We start from the raw sequence: 19,963 nt of genomic DNA, 5'->3' as shown, positions 1-19,963 counted from the left end.
AAACTTCAATTAAAACTTCAACTATAAAATGTCGTACCTTTCAAATTCCCTTGTTTTGGTACATTCTTGGGCTCCTTTACTAATCACTATCAAGAAATCTTGCGTTAAGACAAATGGCACACGCTCTCGTTTATAGCCAAACTTCTTCTTTTTGTGATCCAAGAAGTGTCCGAAATCAATGTGAAACAGCTTTAAAGAAAATGCATTTTTAGGTTATTAGTAATCTGGGAAAGCCAAGAGAATAGAATATTCCCACCTGCATATTGATCTGATATTTCATTCTAAGAGTCAATATGCAAAACAGCCCTGCACCAGAGGCTTTCATACTGTTCCAAAGAAACCTGGGATTTCTCAGAAGTGCAATGAACAGTTCAGTATTGGGAACAGACTTTCCAAAGGCACCACCATAAAACTGCTACTGAAATTCACAGCTGCACAGGGGTACTGGGTGTGTTTTAGGCCAATGTTTAGTGTGAATATGTACCTTAGCCTAATGCCTCTGCAACCTACAGAACTGTTAGGGCAGATGCTTAAAAGGTTCATCAGAAGCAGAGGCAGAAAGTGTTTCCTGAAGATAAGAAGCATGATGGTAGGAAGCTTTTGCATTGCCCAAATACCTGCACATAGAAAGGCATAATCATTGTAAACATTTTTACCTGCCCATCATCTTTCACCATGATATTGCTATTGTGACGATCTCCAATTCCCAGTATGAAAGTAGCCACACAATAGCCAGCACAAGAGCGTGTAAACAAATCAATAGCTGCATCATACCTATTAAGAACAAAGAACACATGAAATATTGCAGGTGACATTGTTTAGAACTTCTAAAAGAAAACAATTCAGACACGCAACGTAGATGAGTATTCCCGGAAGCCACCTCTTTGGATGGGGGAGAATTCAACATGTATATTTATTTAAAACATTTTATGTCACTTTTCAAAATAGTTTTACAACAAAAATCAACAATATACCTTATCTAAATCTGAAACCAAATCTATGCCACAAATAAAACAGTGGATTCTATAAAATTAACTATCAAAAGGCAGAAAAGAAACAAATGAAAAGTTTTGACTTGTCTTTCAAAGAAAACTAAAGATGGAGCCATGTGAATCTCTTGAGGGTTGGCATTCCAAAGATCTGGGGCTACAACAGAAGAGGCTCTTTTTCTTTTTGAGTCCAATCTAGACTCAACAGATGATGAAATCTTTAGCAGGATTTCAGTGGTAAATCTTAATTGTTGATAGGGCTCATACAGGAGGAGGCATTCCCTCAGATAATCAAGATCCAGGCTGGTTAAGACTTTGAATGTTAAAATCAGCACCTTGAATTTGGCCCAGAAACAGATCAGCACTCAAGTGCAGTTTGTTTTACAATATGAGAAAATCCGTTCAAATCCATCAGCAATTGTTTTGCACCAGGTGACATTTCCACCAGTGATGCTTTCCAGGCATGGTTTTGGGAAGAAATCCAGGGCCCCGCTCAGCAGAATGAGCAGGAGAGCCACCGAACACAGCAGGGCTGTCTTAACTAATCTTGAAGTAAGTGAAGTAATACACATCACTCCACAGAGGGCCCACTATAAGACCATTAAGATGAGAGGCCAAGATTTCCTAGATGCACCACCAGTTTCCACCTTTTCTATAGGTGATATGTTATCGTTAACAGGCAAATATGCTTCCTTCATGGGAACTAAGGCTAAAAGATACTTGCCTAAATAAGGAATGATACATTTTGATGTTTGGTACGTAACAGCTATCACACACATTCTACCTACGGTACTTCTGATTGGTGGCTGATGTCGTCTTGTAGCCGGAGGGCAAGAAGGGATGGAGCTCCAACAGCATCATTTTGGAATGGTATTTTGGTCCTACTTTAAAGATTATTTTATGTCTGCTCCCCCATGCCACTAGAAGTCCTGAGCACCTGCTTCTCACAATGCAAGCGTAGCAGTTGCACTTAGAACTTCCTACCACTTGGGGAAGTGAAAAACCATGGGAAAATACAGTGGCCAGATTTTGCCATCAGAAAACTGGAGAAGACCAGTTAGGAACATAGCTGCATTAATGTCTGCAGTTATAAGGTGGTGTGAACTAACCACTTCATCCTCCTAAAAACCATAACTAAACATTGCAGCCACAATCCAGAAAACCATGTGTGCCACTCATCCACTGGGGATTTCACTTATTCAAGCAACGTGAATGTCCTCCTGCATCGCACAGCAGATTGTTTCAGAGACTTGGCAGACTTAAAAGCAGCCTGTGATATAGTATAGGAGCTTGCTGTCTCAAGAAAACATTAACATGCTCTGCAAGAAATGAACAAGGTCTTGCCTGAATCTAATCTTTGGATATGTCCATACTTCAGTCACAAAATACTGTGGCTTAAAACAAAAGGGGACCAAAATATTCTTAGGCTTCCATCAAAGAAAGAATAAAAGGGGGGGGGGATTAAAAGTCAACTCACATTTCCCCTTTGTTCTTGTCTTTGAGCCACTGATGTAATGTATGGCTGTTGAATTGCAGTGCTCCTTTAAGGCCACCTTTGCACTGGATCTGCATGATTGTGTGTGAATTTCTCACAACCTCAATGAGCCCCACACAGTCGCCAATAGATAAACAACCATAAGGCAGCATCCTAGAAGAGCAATGCGAGTTTTTTTTTTAATAAAAAAGACATCGTAATGGCCACCAAACAAAACACACAGGCACTGAAATCTCTATGTAATAATCAAACATTTAAGTCATTTGGATAAATGACCAGCAGGGCCATGGTTTATAGAACTACTACACAATTAATTCCAGCCCCCCCAGGGCAACACTAGACTTGCACTTCTAGAACAGCAGCTCAAGGCTACATGACAAGTCATTTTTTAAATACAAAGGCGTTTGGAAAGCAGTTTGTGGTGTGGAATGGGCCTGCTCTCTCATGCAAAATATCCCACTGTGTATGTACAAAGTCGCTTTTTGGATCCTAGCCCAGGAAAATAGTGGGCACATGCAAGAACATTAAATCATGATGATACTTGATTTTGTAGCCATTTACATATTCACTGCATATTGATGACAACGTTAAGCAGTAATCTGACTGATTAGATAGAGAAGAAAATTTAAAACATTTGTAGAATGGGTAGTTATTGATTACAATAAATAAACTAAAATTTTCTGCAAACTCTTGAACCAAATATGTTGTTCTTCAGGCAGAATGATAAACAAAACACAGACTGTAACATTAGCAATATTTATGAATACTTGCCTAAGATCAAGCCCTTGGTTTTGCCAGATGTTTTCCATGATTCTTATGATTTGAAGTGTCAACATATCCTGACGTAGATCTGAAAACATGCAAGTGAATGCAGGTTTTGGGAACTTTTGGAAGGCATAAAACAGCTTCAACAACTTTGTTTTTAATGCGTTAAATCAAAGTTTTGCACGATAAGCTTACTCTGTTCTGTTATCAATGACTTTTATTGATTGAAAAAAATGACTCTGCATTTAAAAAATCAAAACACAACCTGTGACAAAAATGTGAAATCAAACTAATTCTAGAGATTGGGGGCAAGTTATTATAGTCCACTACTTCAAGTCTATGGAGGTGAATATCTTCTTGTTCCAACAGGCTTTTGGGAATTAAAGGGCTGCTGTGCTGCTGTTTTTACTGCAATTACTTGTATATTGTAATTATTGGTATGTTTAAAACAGATTTTATATATATCTATAGCTTAGGTTCTATCAATATTGAATTGTATTTTAATGATTAATTTTTCTATGTTTTTAGGGGTTCTTGCTTTTATCCGTAAGCTGCTTTAAGTCCCATCATGGAAAAAGGCAGGGTATAAAGGTATAGGGTAGTATACAAATTTAATAAATAAATAATAATAAAACAACTTTATATTGGGCAACAGCAGAAAAGCTTACCAAGTGCTCTGGTCCCCCACTGCCAGCCACAACCTACATAGGAAAGCTCTTTGGACAGGAACAGAGCACACCTCAAACAGCTATGTTGGTTCCCTCAGCTGGGCAAACAGAGCAAGCGGCTCCTGCTAATCTGTGTGCATGTGCCCTCCCATGCTAAAAGAGAACAACTGCCTATGTGCAACTGCCACAGCACTCTGCTCTGTCTCCCCTGGTGCAAAATCACCATGCAGTAAGATAGGGACTGCCATGTCCAGAGGAGGGCAACCAAAATGGTCAAAGGCCTGGAAACGATGCCTTATGAGGAACGGCTAAGGGAGTTGGGCATGTTTAGCCTGGAGAAGAGGAGGTTAAGGGGTGATATGATAGCCATGTTCAAATATATAAAAGGATGTCACATAGAGGAGGGAGAAAGGTTGTTTTCTGCTGCTCCAGAGAAGTGGACACGGAGCAATGGCTCCAAACTACAAGAAAGAAGATTCCACCTAAACATTAGGAAGAACTTCCTGACAGTAAGAGCTGTTCGACAGTGGAATTTGCTGCCAAGGAGTGTGGTGGAGTCTCCTTCTTTGGAGGTCTTTAAGCAGAGGCTTGACAACCATATGTCCGGAGTGCTCTGATGGTGTTTCTTGCTTGGCAGGGGGTTGGACTCGATGGCCCTTGTGGTCTCTTCCAACTCTATGATTCTATGATTCCCTGAATGAGAATGTCATGGCCAGATAAGCCAGCACTAGCGCTGGGCGCTATCTGGTTTTCAGCATTGTGATGTATCACCAGCTAAACATCATGATATATTCCTATGGTAGACATAGTGATGGCGCATTTGCATTATTGCTCACTAATACTGTGTAGTGGAAGGGGTTTGTGTGTGTTTTTGGCAAAAATGAATGCAGTGGATGTTAATATAAAATTCACAAGGATTAGGAAGAAATCTTTTACTTTGATGTTATAACTTATAAGTTGGTATAAATTGAATAGAGGTGTTTAAGATAGGTAGGGTGATGAAGAAACACATACAGGATACAATGAAATATACTTCCTTACCATCTCCATTTTTAAAGATGATTTCATTATTCTGAAACAGCAGCTCAGACATGATATCTGGGTTTTCCCAATTAAGCCAAAGTGGCCTTTTAGCAGATGACATAATCCTGCACTCCTCAAGCCTATGAAAGGATAAAATAGCTGCTTAAACGAGTGCACCTTCAAACTGACATAAATGATTATATTTCTATAGACCTATTATTATTATTATTATTATTATTATTATTATTTCACCTGCAGATCTCAGGGCGGTTCACAACATAAAAATACAATAAAAAAGTGGAAAATACATAATAAAAACAAGAACAAAAAACCAAAATCAAATAATAAGCCCTACTCCCCTACCCCCACTTTTAGCTCAGGTGTGGGGAACATTTTTGGCTCCCTGAGGCTGATCCTGATAAGCCTCATTACAAACCAAATAGGACGGATGGTCAGCAACACGCACCTGTCAATCACATGACATCATTAGGACATAACAGGATTGAGAGACAAGTTGTTCTATCCACCAGAATGGAAATTATCCCCATTCTGTGAGCAAGGTGCACTCCTACCACCCACCAGCTGATGGGCAGTTGGTACTTTAAGGTACTGATTGTTCCTTTGAAGCTCAGCCCTTACTCACTACACACCTGAAGCCATGTATGGTGTCAGGTGTAGGGCTGGGGGTGGGCATGGCTTCCACAAAATGTGTATTTCATGGGCCAAATGGAGGGGACTGGTAGGCCAAGTCTGGCATCTGGGTTGGTGGTTCCCCTCTACTGCCTTAAACCAAAATGCAGTATTACTTTTCACGTCTAAAGGGCAATCTCCAAGCATGATGCAGCTACAAATAAAAAGATGGATCTAAAAAGATGTGACCTAGTTTTAGCTAGAGGACAGGATTTTAGAAAAAGGTGACTGAGGAGGCTCTTCATGCAATTGCCCGTTTTAAATGTTCCAGATACATTCATGCCTATTTATGAAATCTGAGAAAGATGATACCTAAGATTTCCAAGCTGATGAGCAGGATTGAGAGGAGATATAAAGCCTTGCAGTGCATCCATGAAGTCTGGCCGCCTCATTTGCTCCACAAGGAATTTCATCTGTACCTGATGGATAACAGCATCCAAATATTGACGAGCTCATCAGTCAAATACGAACGAAGGCAGTGTTTGTGACCAATTTCAATTTTTAGCATGAAGAGTCATGTTTTCTTAAAAAGCTTTTAAATGAAATATTTCAACTCTAAGTGCTGAAGAATGCATCCAGTGCTAAATTTATCAATTTACCTTTTGGGTTTCATCCTTTTTCTCCTGTTTAAGGATGTCTGTGAGGTTAATAAGTTTTTCCATAGCTTCTACCTGCCTGCTTAGGTGTTTAAGGTACATCCCACATGCTCGGCAATATGACTCCAAAAGCAGACCAAACCTCTGGCTCACATTTTTGTTGTGCATTTCAGACCTAAAAGAAGGCATAACTTATAGTTAATTTTTAATAAAGCATTTGCTAAAAAAACCCCTAACTATTCAGGATGACTCACCAGTTAAAAGAGTATCCACTAAGCAAGGATGGAAAGAACCCTGCCTCAAACTTTAAGAGAGTCAATCAACTCTCTATTTAGATCAGAGGTTGTCAACTTGGTCCCTACTGCCCACTAGTGGGCGTTTCAGGATTCTAGGTGGGCGGTAGGGGGTTCTACGGCAGAAACTGAATCCTCCTTCCATCGAGCACTGGTGGGCGGTAAGGAAATTTTCCCATCAAGAAAGATGCATTAGTGGGCGGTAGGTATAAAAAGGTTGACTACCCCTGATTTAGATAGTCAGATAACTGGTCTTAGTGTGTGTGTGTGTACACACACACACACACACCATTTACTCAAGATTGCATTCTTCATTTTAACATGAAAATCAATATATGGTTTTCTAAAGGTTTTTATTTTTATTATCCTGATGCTATATTGTTGCTGATTTAAACAGAAATCAACTTTCTGAACCAAATCTCTTGCATTCATCACCGAGGCACTGCAAAGACCCAAAGCCCAAGAAACAGTTGCAGTATCTTTCTGAACATCAAGCCAATTTTTTTTAATAAAAAAAATAGTAATAATAGTGCTTTCAAGTGCTTTATACATAAAAAAAAAATAAAAGCACAGGATGGTCAAGATCAAAATTTCATATCTTTATAACAGGAATCCATTTAAAGTAGAAATCCAAACTTACTTTAGATGCCAAAAGAAGAAGTGTCCTATTCTTTGATTGGTTAGTGCCTTCTTCAGTAAAAATCTCACGAGCAGATTATCCAAGTACTGCTCGTATTTCAGAACCTAGGCACAAGAGGATTGAAGTGTAATTGGCATTTAGCTATATTCTGTGGAAGACTTCAAGGTTTTGCCACTCTGCATGATATATTGCAACCCCATAGTCGCCTTTGACTGGACTTAACCGTCCGGGGTCCTTTACCTTTTACCTATATCCCAAGCTTGCAGATTATAACTTACCTACTCACTTTGGGTGAATATAAATTGCCCTCCCTCTCCAGTGACCAGTGCTGATCCAGAGCCTCTAAATTACAGCTTGCCTTCAGCACTATCTAGCCCTTTATAAAGAAATCTGAGGAAGTTCTCAGTCTGAATATGTGAATGAGCCCAAAGTACTACTGTGCCTCAAGCTGCCTGCTTTATTTTACAAACAGTGCAGTTGCCCTTGTATTATGATTTGTGTCTAATTCTGTTGTCCCCTGCAGTTTTCTGAGATAGCTTGATTATACCTACAATATAAACCATGTTGTAGGTTTACATTTGCGTTTATTTGCTGCTACATGCCCTAAGGCAGAGTCATTTGGAATGGGGAGGAGGAGAAGAGAAATAATTTATTCTTTAAAGATCCCCGAAAGTTGAAAAGCTAAATATTTTTCTCCCTTTTAGTTCTCTCTTCTTTCCTTTATCTTCTTGGCCAAGAACCACTACCGTATTTTTCGCTCTACAAGACGCACCAGACCATAAGACGCACCTAGTTTTTGGAGGAGGAAAACAAGAAGAAAAAAAATCTGAATCCCAGAAGCCAGAACAGCAAAAGGGATCGCTGCGCAGTGAAAGCAGCGGTCCCTCTTGCTGTTCTGGCTCCTGGGATAGCTGCGCAGCCTGCATTCGCTCCATAAAACGCACACACATTTCCCCTTACTTTTTAGGAGGGAAAAAGTGACTCTTATAGAGCAAAAAATACGGTATTTTATATCACTGCTTGCAAGGGTATGCAATGAAAAGATATAAATATTGTTTCTTGAAATCAATAGATATAGCTAACCATAGGCTGGTAACTTGGTGGAATTATTTACAATGCTGCCCGAGCCTTTGCTCATTTCTGTCTCGTAATATTACTCCTTTGGGGAGGGGGGCTATCAACCTTTGAAGTGCTACAGCAATATATTATCCAGCTATCAGCAATGGTCAGCAGAAGGATCTTTAATATGCAGCCAAGCCCTGTGGTAACTTTGGTAAGCTTTAACCTTTCGGAGATATTCTGATTCTCATCATCCAGAAAAGTTATATAAAGTCTTAGCATAAATTTCAGGCACAATGGCATACATTAAGAGGCAGTTGACAAAAATAGATTACAGTACCTGTACCAGCTGAATCAAATACTGAGAGAGCTTGTCATCTGTCAGATATTTTTCTAGACATCGAATTGCAAACGCTCGCACCATCGGATCTGGGTAATTGCAGTCCAAAAGCTCCATTGCCTGTTCAGGCTTGATGGGAGGCCAGTCTTTTATCAAGCAGTACATCTGCACAGTAGAGAACAATGAATTTGTATCAGTCATGAGAACACAAGAATGGTCTTGCTGGATCAGATGAAATTCCAACTAACCCAATATCCTACTTCCAACAGCAGAAAGGCAAACAAACATCTCTAGACGTGCATAAACAGGATATGAAGATGACGGGCTCATCCTTTTAGCTTTCAGCAACTGGTGTTCAGAGGTATACTGCCATGAAAGCTCCAACTGCCATGGCTTGGGGTAACGAATTTCAAATATTAATTATGGGCCATAATTATATCAAGAGGAAATTGTGCTAATACTACTGAAGAGAGCTTATGGGATCCTGTTACAACAAAAATGTTTTATTAACTAAGAGGTAAGAGAACAAAACTAAAGTCATATTCCCCCCCACCCATTTTGTTTTTCATCAACAGGGAAGCTATTATAATGAAAGTCTTTGACCAAGGCTACTGCTAACAACTGTAGCCAGTTTAAAAGTGTGTATAAGTAACGGAGATACTACCTGGGCTACTTCATCTCTAGAGTTCCATTTGACAGACAAAAGCAATTTAGGTAGGATTTCTGGCGTATTTACACAGTAATGCCTGCAAAAAAAACAATAACAAGGGATTTTGAAATAAAAATTTAAAGTATTGTTGTCATTATTACATGGAACTATTTAGTATGCTGGTTATAGATTAAAAAAAATAAAAATCTTCAGGAGACTTCACAAAAAGCCAAAGTTTTGTGGGTTAAGCTTAGGGGCAGATGACAAGCCTCGTGTCCTCACCCCAGTTTCTTTCCTTTCCCACTTAAAATGCAGTCCAGGGAGCGTCATGCCTATGATTGCCCACCTACTTTTCATAGTCCTACTTATGACCCAATGTCATACCTGTGGCTCCAAAGGAAATCCTTTTCTTGTTCAGTTATTTCAGACAGTGGGTCTCGAGTGCAGATTGAACGCAGCTGCTCTTTGTCACAATCTCTTAATTCATTATCTCGTGCTAGTCTATTACTCTGTAAAAAAAGAGAGCAACGGGGACTTGTTCATACTACAATTAATACTATATATATATATATATATATATATATATATATATATATCCTTTTGAATACTTAAAGCATCTCACATACTTCATCTCAGTAGCCCTAACAACCACTCTGTATTATTAAACCCTGTTCAATACTTAACTCTGTAGTTGATGGGTTGGGGAGACAGTCGCTTGCCTAAAGCAATCTGATAAAACTTCATGAGTGAGGTGAGAACTAGCTTGTAGTGCATGTTCTTAGCCACAATGCAACCTGGAAAGTAAAATTCTCCTTACCAGTCCTGCATGACTGTAGTTAAACCCTAGTTCTCGAGATATAGTCCAATTGGCATGGTCTTCAATTACAGACATGTCGGGAAACTTTACAGGACTGCTAAACCAATCAAATTCCAGCTCTAAACAAGGAGTTTCCTAAGAAGAAAAGAAGTTTGTCCTTGTATGATTTAAAATATTGTTTTTTAATATATATATATATATATATATATATATATATATATCACACTATTCCACAAGTACAAGCTATGCAAATACAAGGTATTTAAAATAATAAAAGCACAGGATCAGACAAATTAGTCTTAAGTCTCAGGAGAAACACCAGCTGTCTTCAGAAGACCAAGTTTCATTGCTGCTAGTCAAAGAATGAAAAGACCCTGACAGTAGCTTGCTAAAGTTGCGTTCTTCAAAGCTGTATCCATAGTAAACTCAATTTGGATTTTGGTAGAGACATTAGTCCCATTGTAACCTTTGTGGATGGAACAATTCAGGCTACCTAAAGTTCTGTATCACTAGACAAAATCCTCACAAATTGCACAGCATTTTATTTTGACAACCTTGGGAACAGCACTCCAGATTGCAACTAATGGCTCAGATAACTGCATGCTCCTCTGTGAAAGCAAATTTTTCCTATATAGAAAGCTGCTATATCAGATACAAGGGTTCTAGCAGGCTCCTCTCCCCGACATGCCAGTTTTCTACATGCACAGATTTATTATTTTTTGTGCACAGAAGCATAAATTATGTGAGCCCCCATCTATAGCCCGAAATACTGCAGTTTATACAGGTTTACCATTGTTACATTTTGGAAACAGTGACAATATTTTATTAAAATACAGAGGACCATTAGAATTCACTTGGACAGTCCTTGATTTAACACAACGAACTGTTAGTAAATAAGCCAGAAATTGGCATGAAATGTCCATTTACCTTATTGGGATTTGATCCAGTGACTCCAATGGGATTTAGCAGGTCTTCCAACCCATGGGGTACAGGCCACAGATTCAGAGCCATTTTGCCAGAAACAAGAGTGTCTGTGTAATCAAACATGTTAATATTCCCCCACGCCAATGGACAGTGCTCCTTAAAAAGAGCAAATAATCACTGTTTAGTCTCGTCTATTAGCAACACATTTCAAACTCAGATATAGAGGAATTAAAAGGGCAGGGGCAGACTTTTTTTTTTTTAACTCAAATATACGATGACCAAGTAAATTATAACTGTTACCATTAGTTTAGAGATCAACACAGTATAAGTCAGAAGAATAATTTCAAATGAGATATTCTCCCTATTTGAGAAGTATTCACTATATCCAACGACAAGACCCTTACCTCCTTTGCACCCTTCCTCCCTTTAACGGAGCAGATAGAAAGGCAAAGCCGAGCCGCACGTGGAAGATCAAGAACGTGCATCTCATACTGCAGCCACTCATTCCACCTGAAAGGAAGATAAAAGGGATTTGACCCAAGATTTTAACCAAAAGTGCTATGTAAAGATGCTTTAAAAGTGATATGGCAAATTAAAAAATACTAAAGCAATTCTGTGTAAACCAAGCCAAGTTTGAGTTGAATTTTCCAGTGTGGCATTCTACTTTTGTAGAACCATTGGAAGCTAATTTGACGGCTATCTACCTCAATGCCCTACTCTATGCAGGAAACCAAGAGTGAGAGTATCCCTGCCAGGTGGCTGTCCAGCTTCTGTTTGAAAATCTCCTGTGACAGAGAGTGCACCATCCCTCTAGGTAACAGGTTCCATTGTTCTAACCTTCACAAAGTTTCTCCAAATGTTCAGCAAATCTCTACTCTCCTGTAACTTAAGGCCGTTAGATCAAGTCCAACCCTTCAAGGTAGCAGAAAACAAGTCTTTGCTTCCTTCTATGCAATAACTTGTTCAGGTATTTGAAGAGTGCTGTTGAGGGTATTTAGGAAGGTTTTTTTTGGGGGGGGGTAAAGCATGAGACTCTTAATCCCAAGGTTATGGGTTTGAGCCCCGTTCTTGGCAAAAGATTCCTGCGTTGGACTACATGACACTCATCGTTTCCTGCTTGGCAGGGGGTTGGACTCGATGGCCCTTGTGGTCTCTTCCAGCTCTATGATTCTATGATTCTACGTGCCAGCTCTACAATCCTATGATTCTATATATTCCTTGAACATTAAGGTACAGTATCAGATCCGAACAGAAACTAAACTTCCAAACTCACTTTTAGATGGAGGAAAGAAAGACACAACATATACTGTAAAGCAATTATCTGAATTGTTAATAGGTTTCTACAAACTTGAACATCAGGTTTCTTTTCATTGTTTTAGTGATATTCTTTACCTGGGGTTGGAGCAAGGTACTCTCTGAGTATTCACATTATCACATAATGGCTCTCCTCCATGATAGATGCCAGTTCGGACATAAATCTGAAAAAAATACGCTTATGAACATGACTATACTACAAGGGGACGCGGGTGGCGCTGTGGGTAAAACCCCAGTGCCTAGGACTTGCCGATTGTATGGTCGGCGGTTCGAATCCCCGCGGCGGGGTGAGCTCCCGTCTTTCGGTCCCAGCTCCTGCCCACCTAGCAGTTCGAAAGCACTCCTAAGTGCAAGTAGATAAATAGGTACCGCTTTATAGCGGGAAGGTAAACGGCGTTTCCGTGTGCTGCACTGGTGCTGGCTCGCCAGAGCAGCTTCGTCATGCTGGCCACGTGACCCGGAAGTGTCTCCAGACAGCGCTGGCCCCCGGCCTCTTAAGTGAGATGGGCGCACAACCCTAGAGTCGGACACGACTGGCCCGTACGGAAATATCAAGCAAGAGTAACTCATCTAACCCCTGTTCTAAAATAGATGCATTGTCAGTTTATTTCCAGGCTCAATTAAAGGTGCTCACATTGGTGTTTAGGGCTTTAATCAACTCAGGCCACAAACATCTGAAAGACCAACTTATTCCCTACAGACCACCTCAGGTGTTAAGATCAGCAGAGGAGCCCTCTTGGTACTTCAACCGCTCTTTGACAGCTTCTAGGCTGTGGAATTCCCTCCCCACAGAGGTACATCTGGCACCTTTAATATATAGTTTCTGCCATATGCTGAAAATGCACCTCTGATCCACCCTATTCTTGTGTCAGTAATTTTAGTTGTTTTTAATACTGATGTTTAAATTGCTGTAGCCATCCCTGGGACCTCAGGCTGAAGGGTGAGTAATAAACTGATAATGATGGTGATTAATAATAATAAAAATAATAATAATGCAGAATGCACCTTAGGTTTTGCCCAATATATGTAAATACCTCAAAAAGGCAAGTTATTTGTTTCACACCCAGGCAAAATGTTTAAGGTTTGGTGGGCCTGGACAGTAATGTAGAAACAAAAAAACCTAAGCATTTAAGAGTCATTCATCAGAAATATGCATGTGCTCTCAAGTCATACTGAAACCAAGTTGTCGTTTTTTACCTTGTCAATATCTCGAATATTTACATTTACATAGGTAGCGCAGAGAATCTTTATTCTGAGATTACTGTTAATAGCCCAGAGGGATTTGGCTGAAGCTTCTCCATTCATGTATGGTGTAGCTGTAGAAATACGCCTAGAATAAGATGGCATTGTAAAGGTATCCAATGGCAGCTGGGTGTAAAGACTTTCCTTAGCCATCAGCATCAAATTGGGCATTCGACCAAGCATGATACAACTCCGGATGTACTGAAATAGGCAGAGAAAACACAATTATTGCACTGGATGCTGCTCTTTGCAGCATCATTGCTTAATTGCAAAGATTACAATGCCGGCATTGTGAATGGTTTGCAACTCAAGGCGAAGCAGGAACCACAGTATAAGCGGTTTAATGAAGCTAGCGTGCAATATTTGTAGGGCTGGCAGGTCATTCTAAGTAGCAGATAATCACAAAGCATGCCAAACAAGGGACAAACTTGTCTTTTTATACTGGCACTTGGAGAAAAAGAAATATCCACATATAGACTGTTGCCTCACTAATGGCACATTCCTTGTATTTTCTATCAGAAGAAAAGAGAATTATAAAAAAGGGAAGGCTGAGGAAAGAGAACTTACAATTTTTGGTAATGCAGGTTTTTTGTTATTTATATAATAATAATAATAATAATTTATTATTTATACCCCGCCCATCTGGCTGAGTTTCCCCAGCCACTCTGGGCGGCTGAATTATGGTTTTATTTAGTAGTGTAAATGTATTCACCCATAATGAACTTATTTTAGAAAGCACTAAGGGTGACACCCACTGTTATATAAGCAAACATCCTATTGTAAAAAAGGACCTTACTTTCCTCTCCTCCTGCAGCAATTTGTGCCCCTCCCCACTGCCCCCCAAATCACCTGCAGCAAGTTTTTAGGGGTGCAAGGGGTGGGGCACAGAAAATCTACTCTGCCAACAGTGTTTGTTCCATTAGTAAACAGGCACTACTGGATTTCACTTCATGAGAATATACATACAGTGGTGCCCCGCAAGACGAATGCCTCGCAAGACTAAAAACTCTCTAGACGAAAGAGTTTTCCGTTTTTGAGGTGCTTCGCAAGACGAATTTCCCTATGGGCTTGCTTTGCAAGACGAAAATGTCTTGCGAGTTCTTGTGAGTTCTCCCCCCTTTTTCTAAGCCGCTAATCCGCTAATAGCGCTAATCCGCTAATAGCCGTGCTTCGCAAGACGAAAAAACCGCAAGACGAAGAGATTCGCGGAACGAATTAATTTCGTCTTGCGAGGCACCACTGTACGTGCAATCCTATATCACATGATTTGCACCACCTCATTAAGTAAGATGTACGCATAAAAAACTCTTCATGACTCTCTGTCTCTACAAGTTTAAATATCCTTCTCCTTGAACTGAATACCCATTAGTTCTCCCCTCGTTTGGTGCGGCTTCTGATTGGCTGCAGGTGGATGTGGGTGGCGCTATGGGTTAAACCACAGAGCCTAGGACTTGCCGATCAGAAGGTCAGCGGTTCGAATCCCTGCGACCGGGTGAGCTCCCGTTCTTCGGTCCCTGCTCCTGCCAACCTAGCAGTTTGAAAGCACGTCAAAGTGCAAGTAGATAAATAGGTACCGCTCCGGCGGGAAGGTAAACGGCGTTTCGGTGCGCTGCTCTGGTTCACCAGAAGCAGCTTAGTCATGCTAGCCACATGACCCGGAAGATGTACGCCAGCTCCCTCGGCCAGTAAAGCGAGATGAGCGCCGCAACCCCAGAGTCGGTCACGACTGCACCTAATGGTCAGAGGTCCCTTTACCTTTTTACCTAATTGGCTGCAGGACGCTTCTGCAGCCAATCAGAAGCCGCGCCTTGGTTTTTGAACGGTTTCAGGAGTCAAGCGGACTCCCGGAACGCATTCTGTTTGAGAACCAGGGTACAACTGTATTCTAAAATGTTTAAATGTTTCTTTAATTGCCCTTGAATCTTATCACCACACTTGCCACCCTCTCCTGCCACATCAGTGTGGTGTGCCACACCCTTTGAGAATCACTGAATTATGTGTTTTTGACCGCAGACTTTAGTTCTCAATATTCTAACAAACCATGTGTAAGTTCTGTCCACGTCCATGAAAAAGACACTAAGATTGGCTAAGGGAGCTGGGCATGTTTAGCCTGGAGAAGAGGAGGTTAAGGGGTGATATGATAGCCATGTTCAAATATATAAAAGGATGTCACATAGAGGAGGGAGAAAGGTTGTTTTCTGCTGCTCCAGAGAAGTGGACACGGAGCAATGGTTCCAAACTACAAGAAAAAAGATTCCACCTAAACATTAGGAGGAACTTCCTGACAGTAAGAGCTGTTCGACAGTGGAATTTGCTGCCAAGGAGTGTGGTGGAGTCTCCTTCTTTGGAGGTCTTTAAGCAGAGGCTTGACAACCATATGTCCGGAGTGCTCTGATGGTGTTTCTTGCTTGGCAGGGGGTTGGACTCGATGGCCCTTGTGGTCTCTTCCAACTCTATGATTCTATGATCCTGGGCTTGTGCAGCGCTGCAGGTGCATTGGATCACAGGGATGCAGCCCGACAGTCTCAGCACTGGCAAAAGTGGTTCTCACACCCACACCCACTCCATAAAAACCTCTGGTCTAGCCCTGAAATATGGCCCTAATTCATGCTCTTCCCTGCTTATTTCAAGACACCACAAAAGCAGTTGTTTGCGAGCATCTGATTGTATCTCCCAAGCTACAGGAAGGGATTGGTTGGTCTAAAAATGAAAAGCAATCTATTTCAATGTACACCCTGCCAAGTAACAGTAGGTGAACCACACTGAAAGGAAAATATCATAAACTTTTAACATCCCCAGTGAATCCGCCAAATCACACCCAATAAAAGCACATAAAAAAATGGAAACCAGGCTTCAGTACTTCATCTTTTGCACATTTTCATATGCAAATCCCTCTCTTCCGACCCCTGAACTGCACACAAGATCTAACTCTGACAACAAGCATTAAATTTCAAAATGAACCAGATGTTTACTCACCTTGTATTGACTCAGGGGATGTTTTTCTAGTAAATATTCATCACAACCACATACTTTTAAAATATACTTCCCCTGGTACTCTAACACACAGAGCTTTAGCTGTTCAGATGACAGCAACATACTTCGTGTTTTTTTCCTGATTGCTTCAGCGATGACTTGTTCTGGCACATAATCGTGATTGATTTTTAAAGTGTACTTCTGCTTGTCATTGTTGGGGGAGACTATTACCCATATCACCACTATTATTTGTCCTGGAACAGAAGGAAACTATGTCAGGTTACATCAGGGATCATGGCCACATAACTATTTACAGAAAAATGAAAATACAGGAGCAAAAAAGACCTAAAACACAATTCAGTACTCTCTATCCAGAATATGCAATCTTTGGGGCTGCAGCAACAAGCTATGGGTTCCTCTTAGCTCTCCACTAAAGCAACTTTTAAAATGGAAAGGAGAAAGGCTGGGAGAGGACAGAACAATGGTGTGACCCTTCAGGTTTCTTGAATAAGACTGTTTCGTTGGAACTTTATTAAGCAGCCCCTAACAATAACAGGGGAAAAAAATCTGAATAATGCTGCTAAAGTAGAAGAAAACGAGTGCACTGAGCACGCTACGACATGTCTGAAAATGTAACTATTTTCACTGAGCTGATTACTCACGCTGAAATGAAATGGGCATATGGGGGAAATGGATTGAATTTCACTGTTCAAGCAGCTTCACATTAATCTGGTACCAATCTGACAAATGCACTGAATTGTGTTTTCTTTTCTTTTACCTTTATCAAGTTTACTGTATATATGCTTGGGCAGCTCAGGCGAAGATTCTATGTTTGGGGGACAGACATACAATGCTCTGCTATGGGGTGCGTTAGCATCTCGCAGATCTACTGCTTCTTTACAAACATTAAGAATGTTTCTTCTGAAGTCCTGAACTTCTGGATCCTTAACCAAGTCAAATTCACAGATAGGCATGCCAATAGCAAAACCTAAAAAAGAAGGAGAGAGCAATTCTCTTTGATACATTTTCAGAAACAGTGAGTCCTCAGAGTATAGTTTCCTGTCACTCTGTCCTCTACCCCTTCCCACAAGAGCTCAGCTCTGTCTTGCTTGAACGGCTGGGCTGCTACAGCAATTGTCTCCATAGCTCAAGGGGCTGCAGCAGCGAAGCATATTCTGTACCCACTGCAACTATTCTGCTTAAGTAAGATTAGACATGTTCTGGAACTTTTCCCCAGGTCAAGCAAAAGGGTTCCAAAGGCTGTCACCAAAGTTTACTTCTACCCCATCTTTATATAAAGAAATGCCCATGATCGCGAACAATTATTAAATTTATAATAAAAAAAAGTTGACCCACTGTCAAGTATGCACCATCACAATGAAAGCAAGTACAAGTCAACAAAGAGTGGCACTCAGGTAAAACGTAATTAACTGAGAAAACAGCTTAAAAGACAACTCAGCATAACACAGTTGGCCTAGTGCAGCTGTGAAGTGTTGAAGGGAGGGGAAATCTCCTCTTTGCCCTTCAACACTGTGATTCCACCCTCACCTGACAGCATCCAGTTGTTTGGTTACTGTAGCAGCACCCCAGACTCTGCAAAACCAGCAAATGTGACAAGATTTTCTTATTCTAGTGAAAAGGGTATTGCTGACTCAACTGCTTTTAATAAACTAATGTTCATTTCCACATCAGATATGTGCATGAATAGCTTGAATACTCAATACATGCTGTGCGTATTTGCATTTCATATACCACTGTTAGTTCAAGATTATAAATGCAGAGGTCCCTCAACCGTTTTATCGCTGGAGTACTGCACTCTAAAAATATGTGCAAAGTTTGTCTGCCTCATACAGACTGCCAACAATGTCAATATCCTATATTATATGCATGCTTTAATGGACTGAGGAACCTTTAGCCTTCGGTCCAAACTTGGTCCGCATAGGGTCCAATTCACCCACAAGGTCATTTCCCCAAACCCACAATATTATCAGCTGCTATCACTGAGTGATATCAGCTGATGGCGGGACAGGGTTCAATTTTGCTTTGGTTGTTGTCACTAGTCCCCCCGCCCCACCTCCCCGGCCCATGGGAAACTGGCTCGTCAGATGATAAGCAGGGGGTTAAATCCTGCACGGTGTTGCTTTGGCAGTTTGATTCTTGCAAGGAACATACTGGTAAAGCAGACACTGGCAGACAGCAGATAGAAGTTTCTGCTCATTAGCTGATGAAGAGTTCAATCCTTCCAGCTGCTGCTTTGCCAGCACATTTCCAGCAGGCTCCTCCCCCCACCAGTAAACTGACAGGTTGGCAGGTTCACACATCTGTCAGTCACCTATTATCAGATGATTGACAGGTGAGTGGTCTCACCTATCAGAGTTGACCCACAGGGTGCGAGGAAATAAATATCTGGCCAAACAGCGCACAGAAGGTTCCCCATTCCTGCTTTAATTAATAGCAAGATCCCAAATAATCACGTTAAGAGCTCAGCGGTCTTTGCAATCATGTTTTAATGAACAATTTGCAGTTTCTGACATGATGTACTCAGTTTGTTACACAACCAAAAAGACCATTTACTCATAATTCCATCACAGTGGCTTTATGACATGATAGTTAACTATATTTGACAGTGGAACTAAGAAGGTTGTGGACTCTCCTTCATTAGAGGTTTTTAAGCAGAGATTGGATGGCCACCTGTTATGGATGCTTTAGCTGAGATTCCTGCATTGCAAGGGGTTGGACAAGATAATCCTCAGGGCCCCTTCCAACTCTACAATTCCATGATTCCATACTCTCATGAAAGGCCCATAGGCTTTAGGGGAATCAAATTGTGGCCACTTTCCATTACATATTTTAAAAATTGTACTGCAGACTGTCATGCGGCATATAAATATTTGTAACAAATGAATAAGCCTCACCAATTTCCCGATTCAGAATTTTCTCTTCTCTGTTGCCTACTGGCTCTATGACTTTTAGAAAAGGCTGGAAGAGTCGTAGATCACAAAGTCGCCGTGTTTCATCGAAAAATTCTTCCCTTTCTGCTTCTTGTGTAACACTTACGAAAATGTAAGAGGACTCATCTTGAAGGAGCTGATAGAGAGGGTATTTCCGAGCTTCTTTAAAAAGTTCGTGCTTAATATTTAACAAGGTGGCCTCACGGAGGCATTCTAAAGTCACTATCATGCCATTAGGTAGAAGACATTCTACTAGGATTCTTGGTGGCATCAAATGGATGCCCCACAGTTCACCGGATGATGGTCTTGGAGGCATTTTTATTAGGTACCTTCTCTTGAGGTTATCAAAAGACTATGTTAGTAGATTCTCGCAGGAAAACCTAAACAAAAACAATGTAATATTTAAGTAGCATGCACATGTCCATGTGATATTACATTTCCAGTACTTTACAGAAATTAAAAATACATGGGAAACAATCGTTAATAATTTGCTCTTCCATCATCTGCCATAATCAAGTTATCGCGCCAACTACTG

General features: G+C 40.7%; 1 protein-coding gene across 2 annotated transcripts in view; it reads right to left on the bottom strand.

Annotated features, from left to right (window-relative positions):
- The window catches only part of PIK3CA (phosphatidylinositol-4,5-bisphosphate 3-kinase catalytic subunit alpha), a 42,303-nt gene that overhangs the window by 4,031 nt on the left and 18,309 nt on the right, over window positions 1–19,963 (bottom strand). For both annotated transcript variants that reach the window (XM_079977695.1, XM_079977694.1), the window contains exons 3-21: window positions 19,393–19,808; window positions 17,256–17,465; window positions 16,481–16,731; window positions 13,460–13,705; window positions 12,341–12,426; window positions 11,353–11,458; window positions 10,952–11,104; window positions 10,025–10,159; window positions 9,592–9,716; window positions 9,223–9,304; window positions 8,559–8,723; window positions 7,160–7,263; window positions 6,230–6,401; window positions 5,943–6,049; window positions 4,959–5,080; window positions 3,256–3,334; window positions 2,467–2,637; window positions 657–774; window positions 38–189 (exon numbers count right to left, since the gene is read on the bottom strand). In XM_079977695.1, coding sequence (XP_079833821.1) covers window positions 38–189; window positions 657–774; window positions 2,467–2,637; window positions 3,256–3,334; window positions 4,959–5,080; window positions 5,943–6,049; window positions 6,230–6,401; window positions 7,160–7,263; window positions 8,559–8,723; window positions 9,223–9,304; window positions 9,592–9,716; window positions 10,025–10,159; window positions 10,952–11,104; window positions 11,353–11,458; window positions 12,341–12,426; window positions 13,460–13,705; window positions 16,481–16,731; window positions 17,256–17,465; window positions 19,393–19,744 — 2,936 coding nt within the window. In that variant the 5' untranslated portion in view covers window positions 19,745–19,808. The remainder of the gene's footprint in view (window positions 1–37; window positions 190–656; window positions 775–2,466; window positions 2,638–3,255; window positions 3,335–4,958; window positions 5,081–5,942; window positions 6,050–6,229; window positions 6,402–7,159; window positions 7,264–8,558; window positions 8,724–9,222; window positions 9,305–9,591; window positions 9,717–10,024; window positions 10,160–10,951; window positions 11,105–11,352; window positions 11,459–12,340; window positions 12,427–13,459; window positions 13,706–16,480; window positions 16,732–17,255; window positions 17,466–19,392; window positions 19,809–19,963) is intronic.

The sequence above is a fragment of the Podarcis cretensis genome, assembly GCF_951804945.1.
Source record: "Podarcis cretensis genome assembly, chromosome: 5".
NCBI classification, from domain to species: Eukaryota; Metazoa; Chordata; class Lepidosauria; order Squamata; family Lacertidae; genus Podarcis; species Podarcis cretensis.
This window is presented reverse-complemented; position numbering and strand designations above follow the sequence as displayed.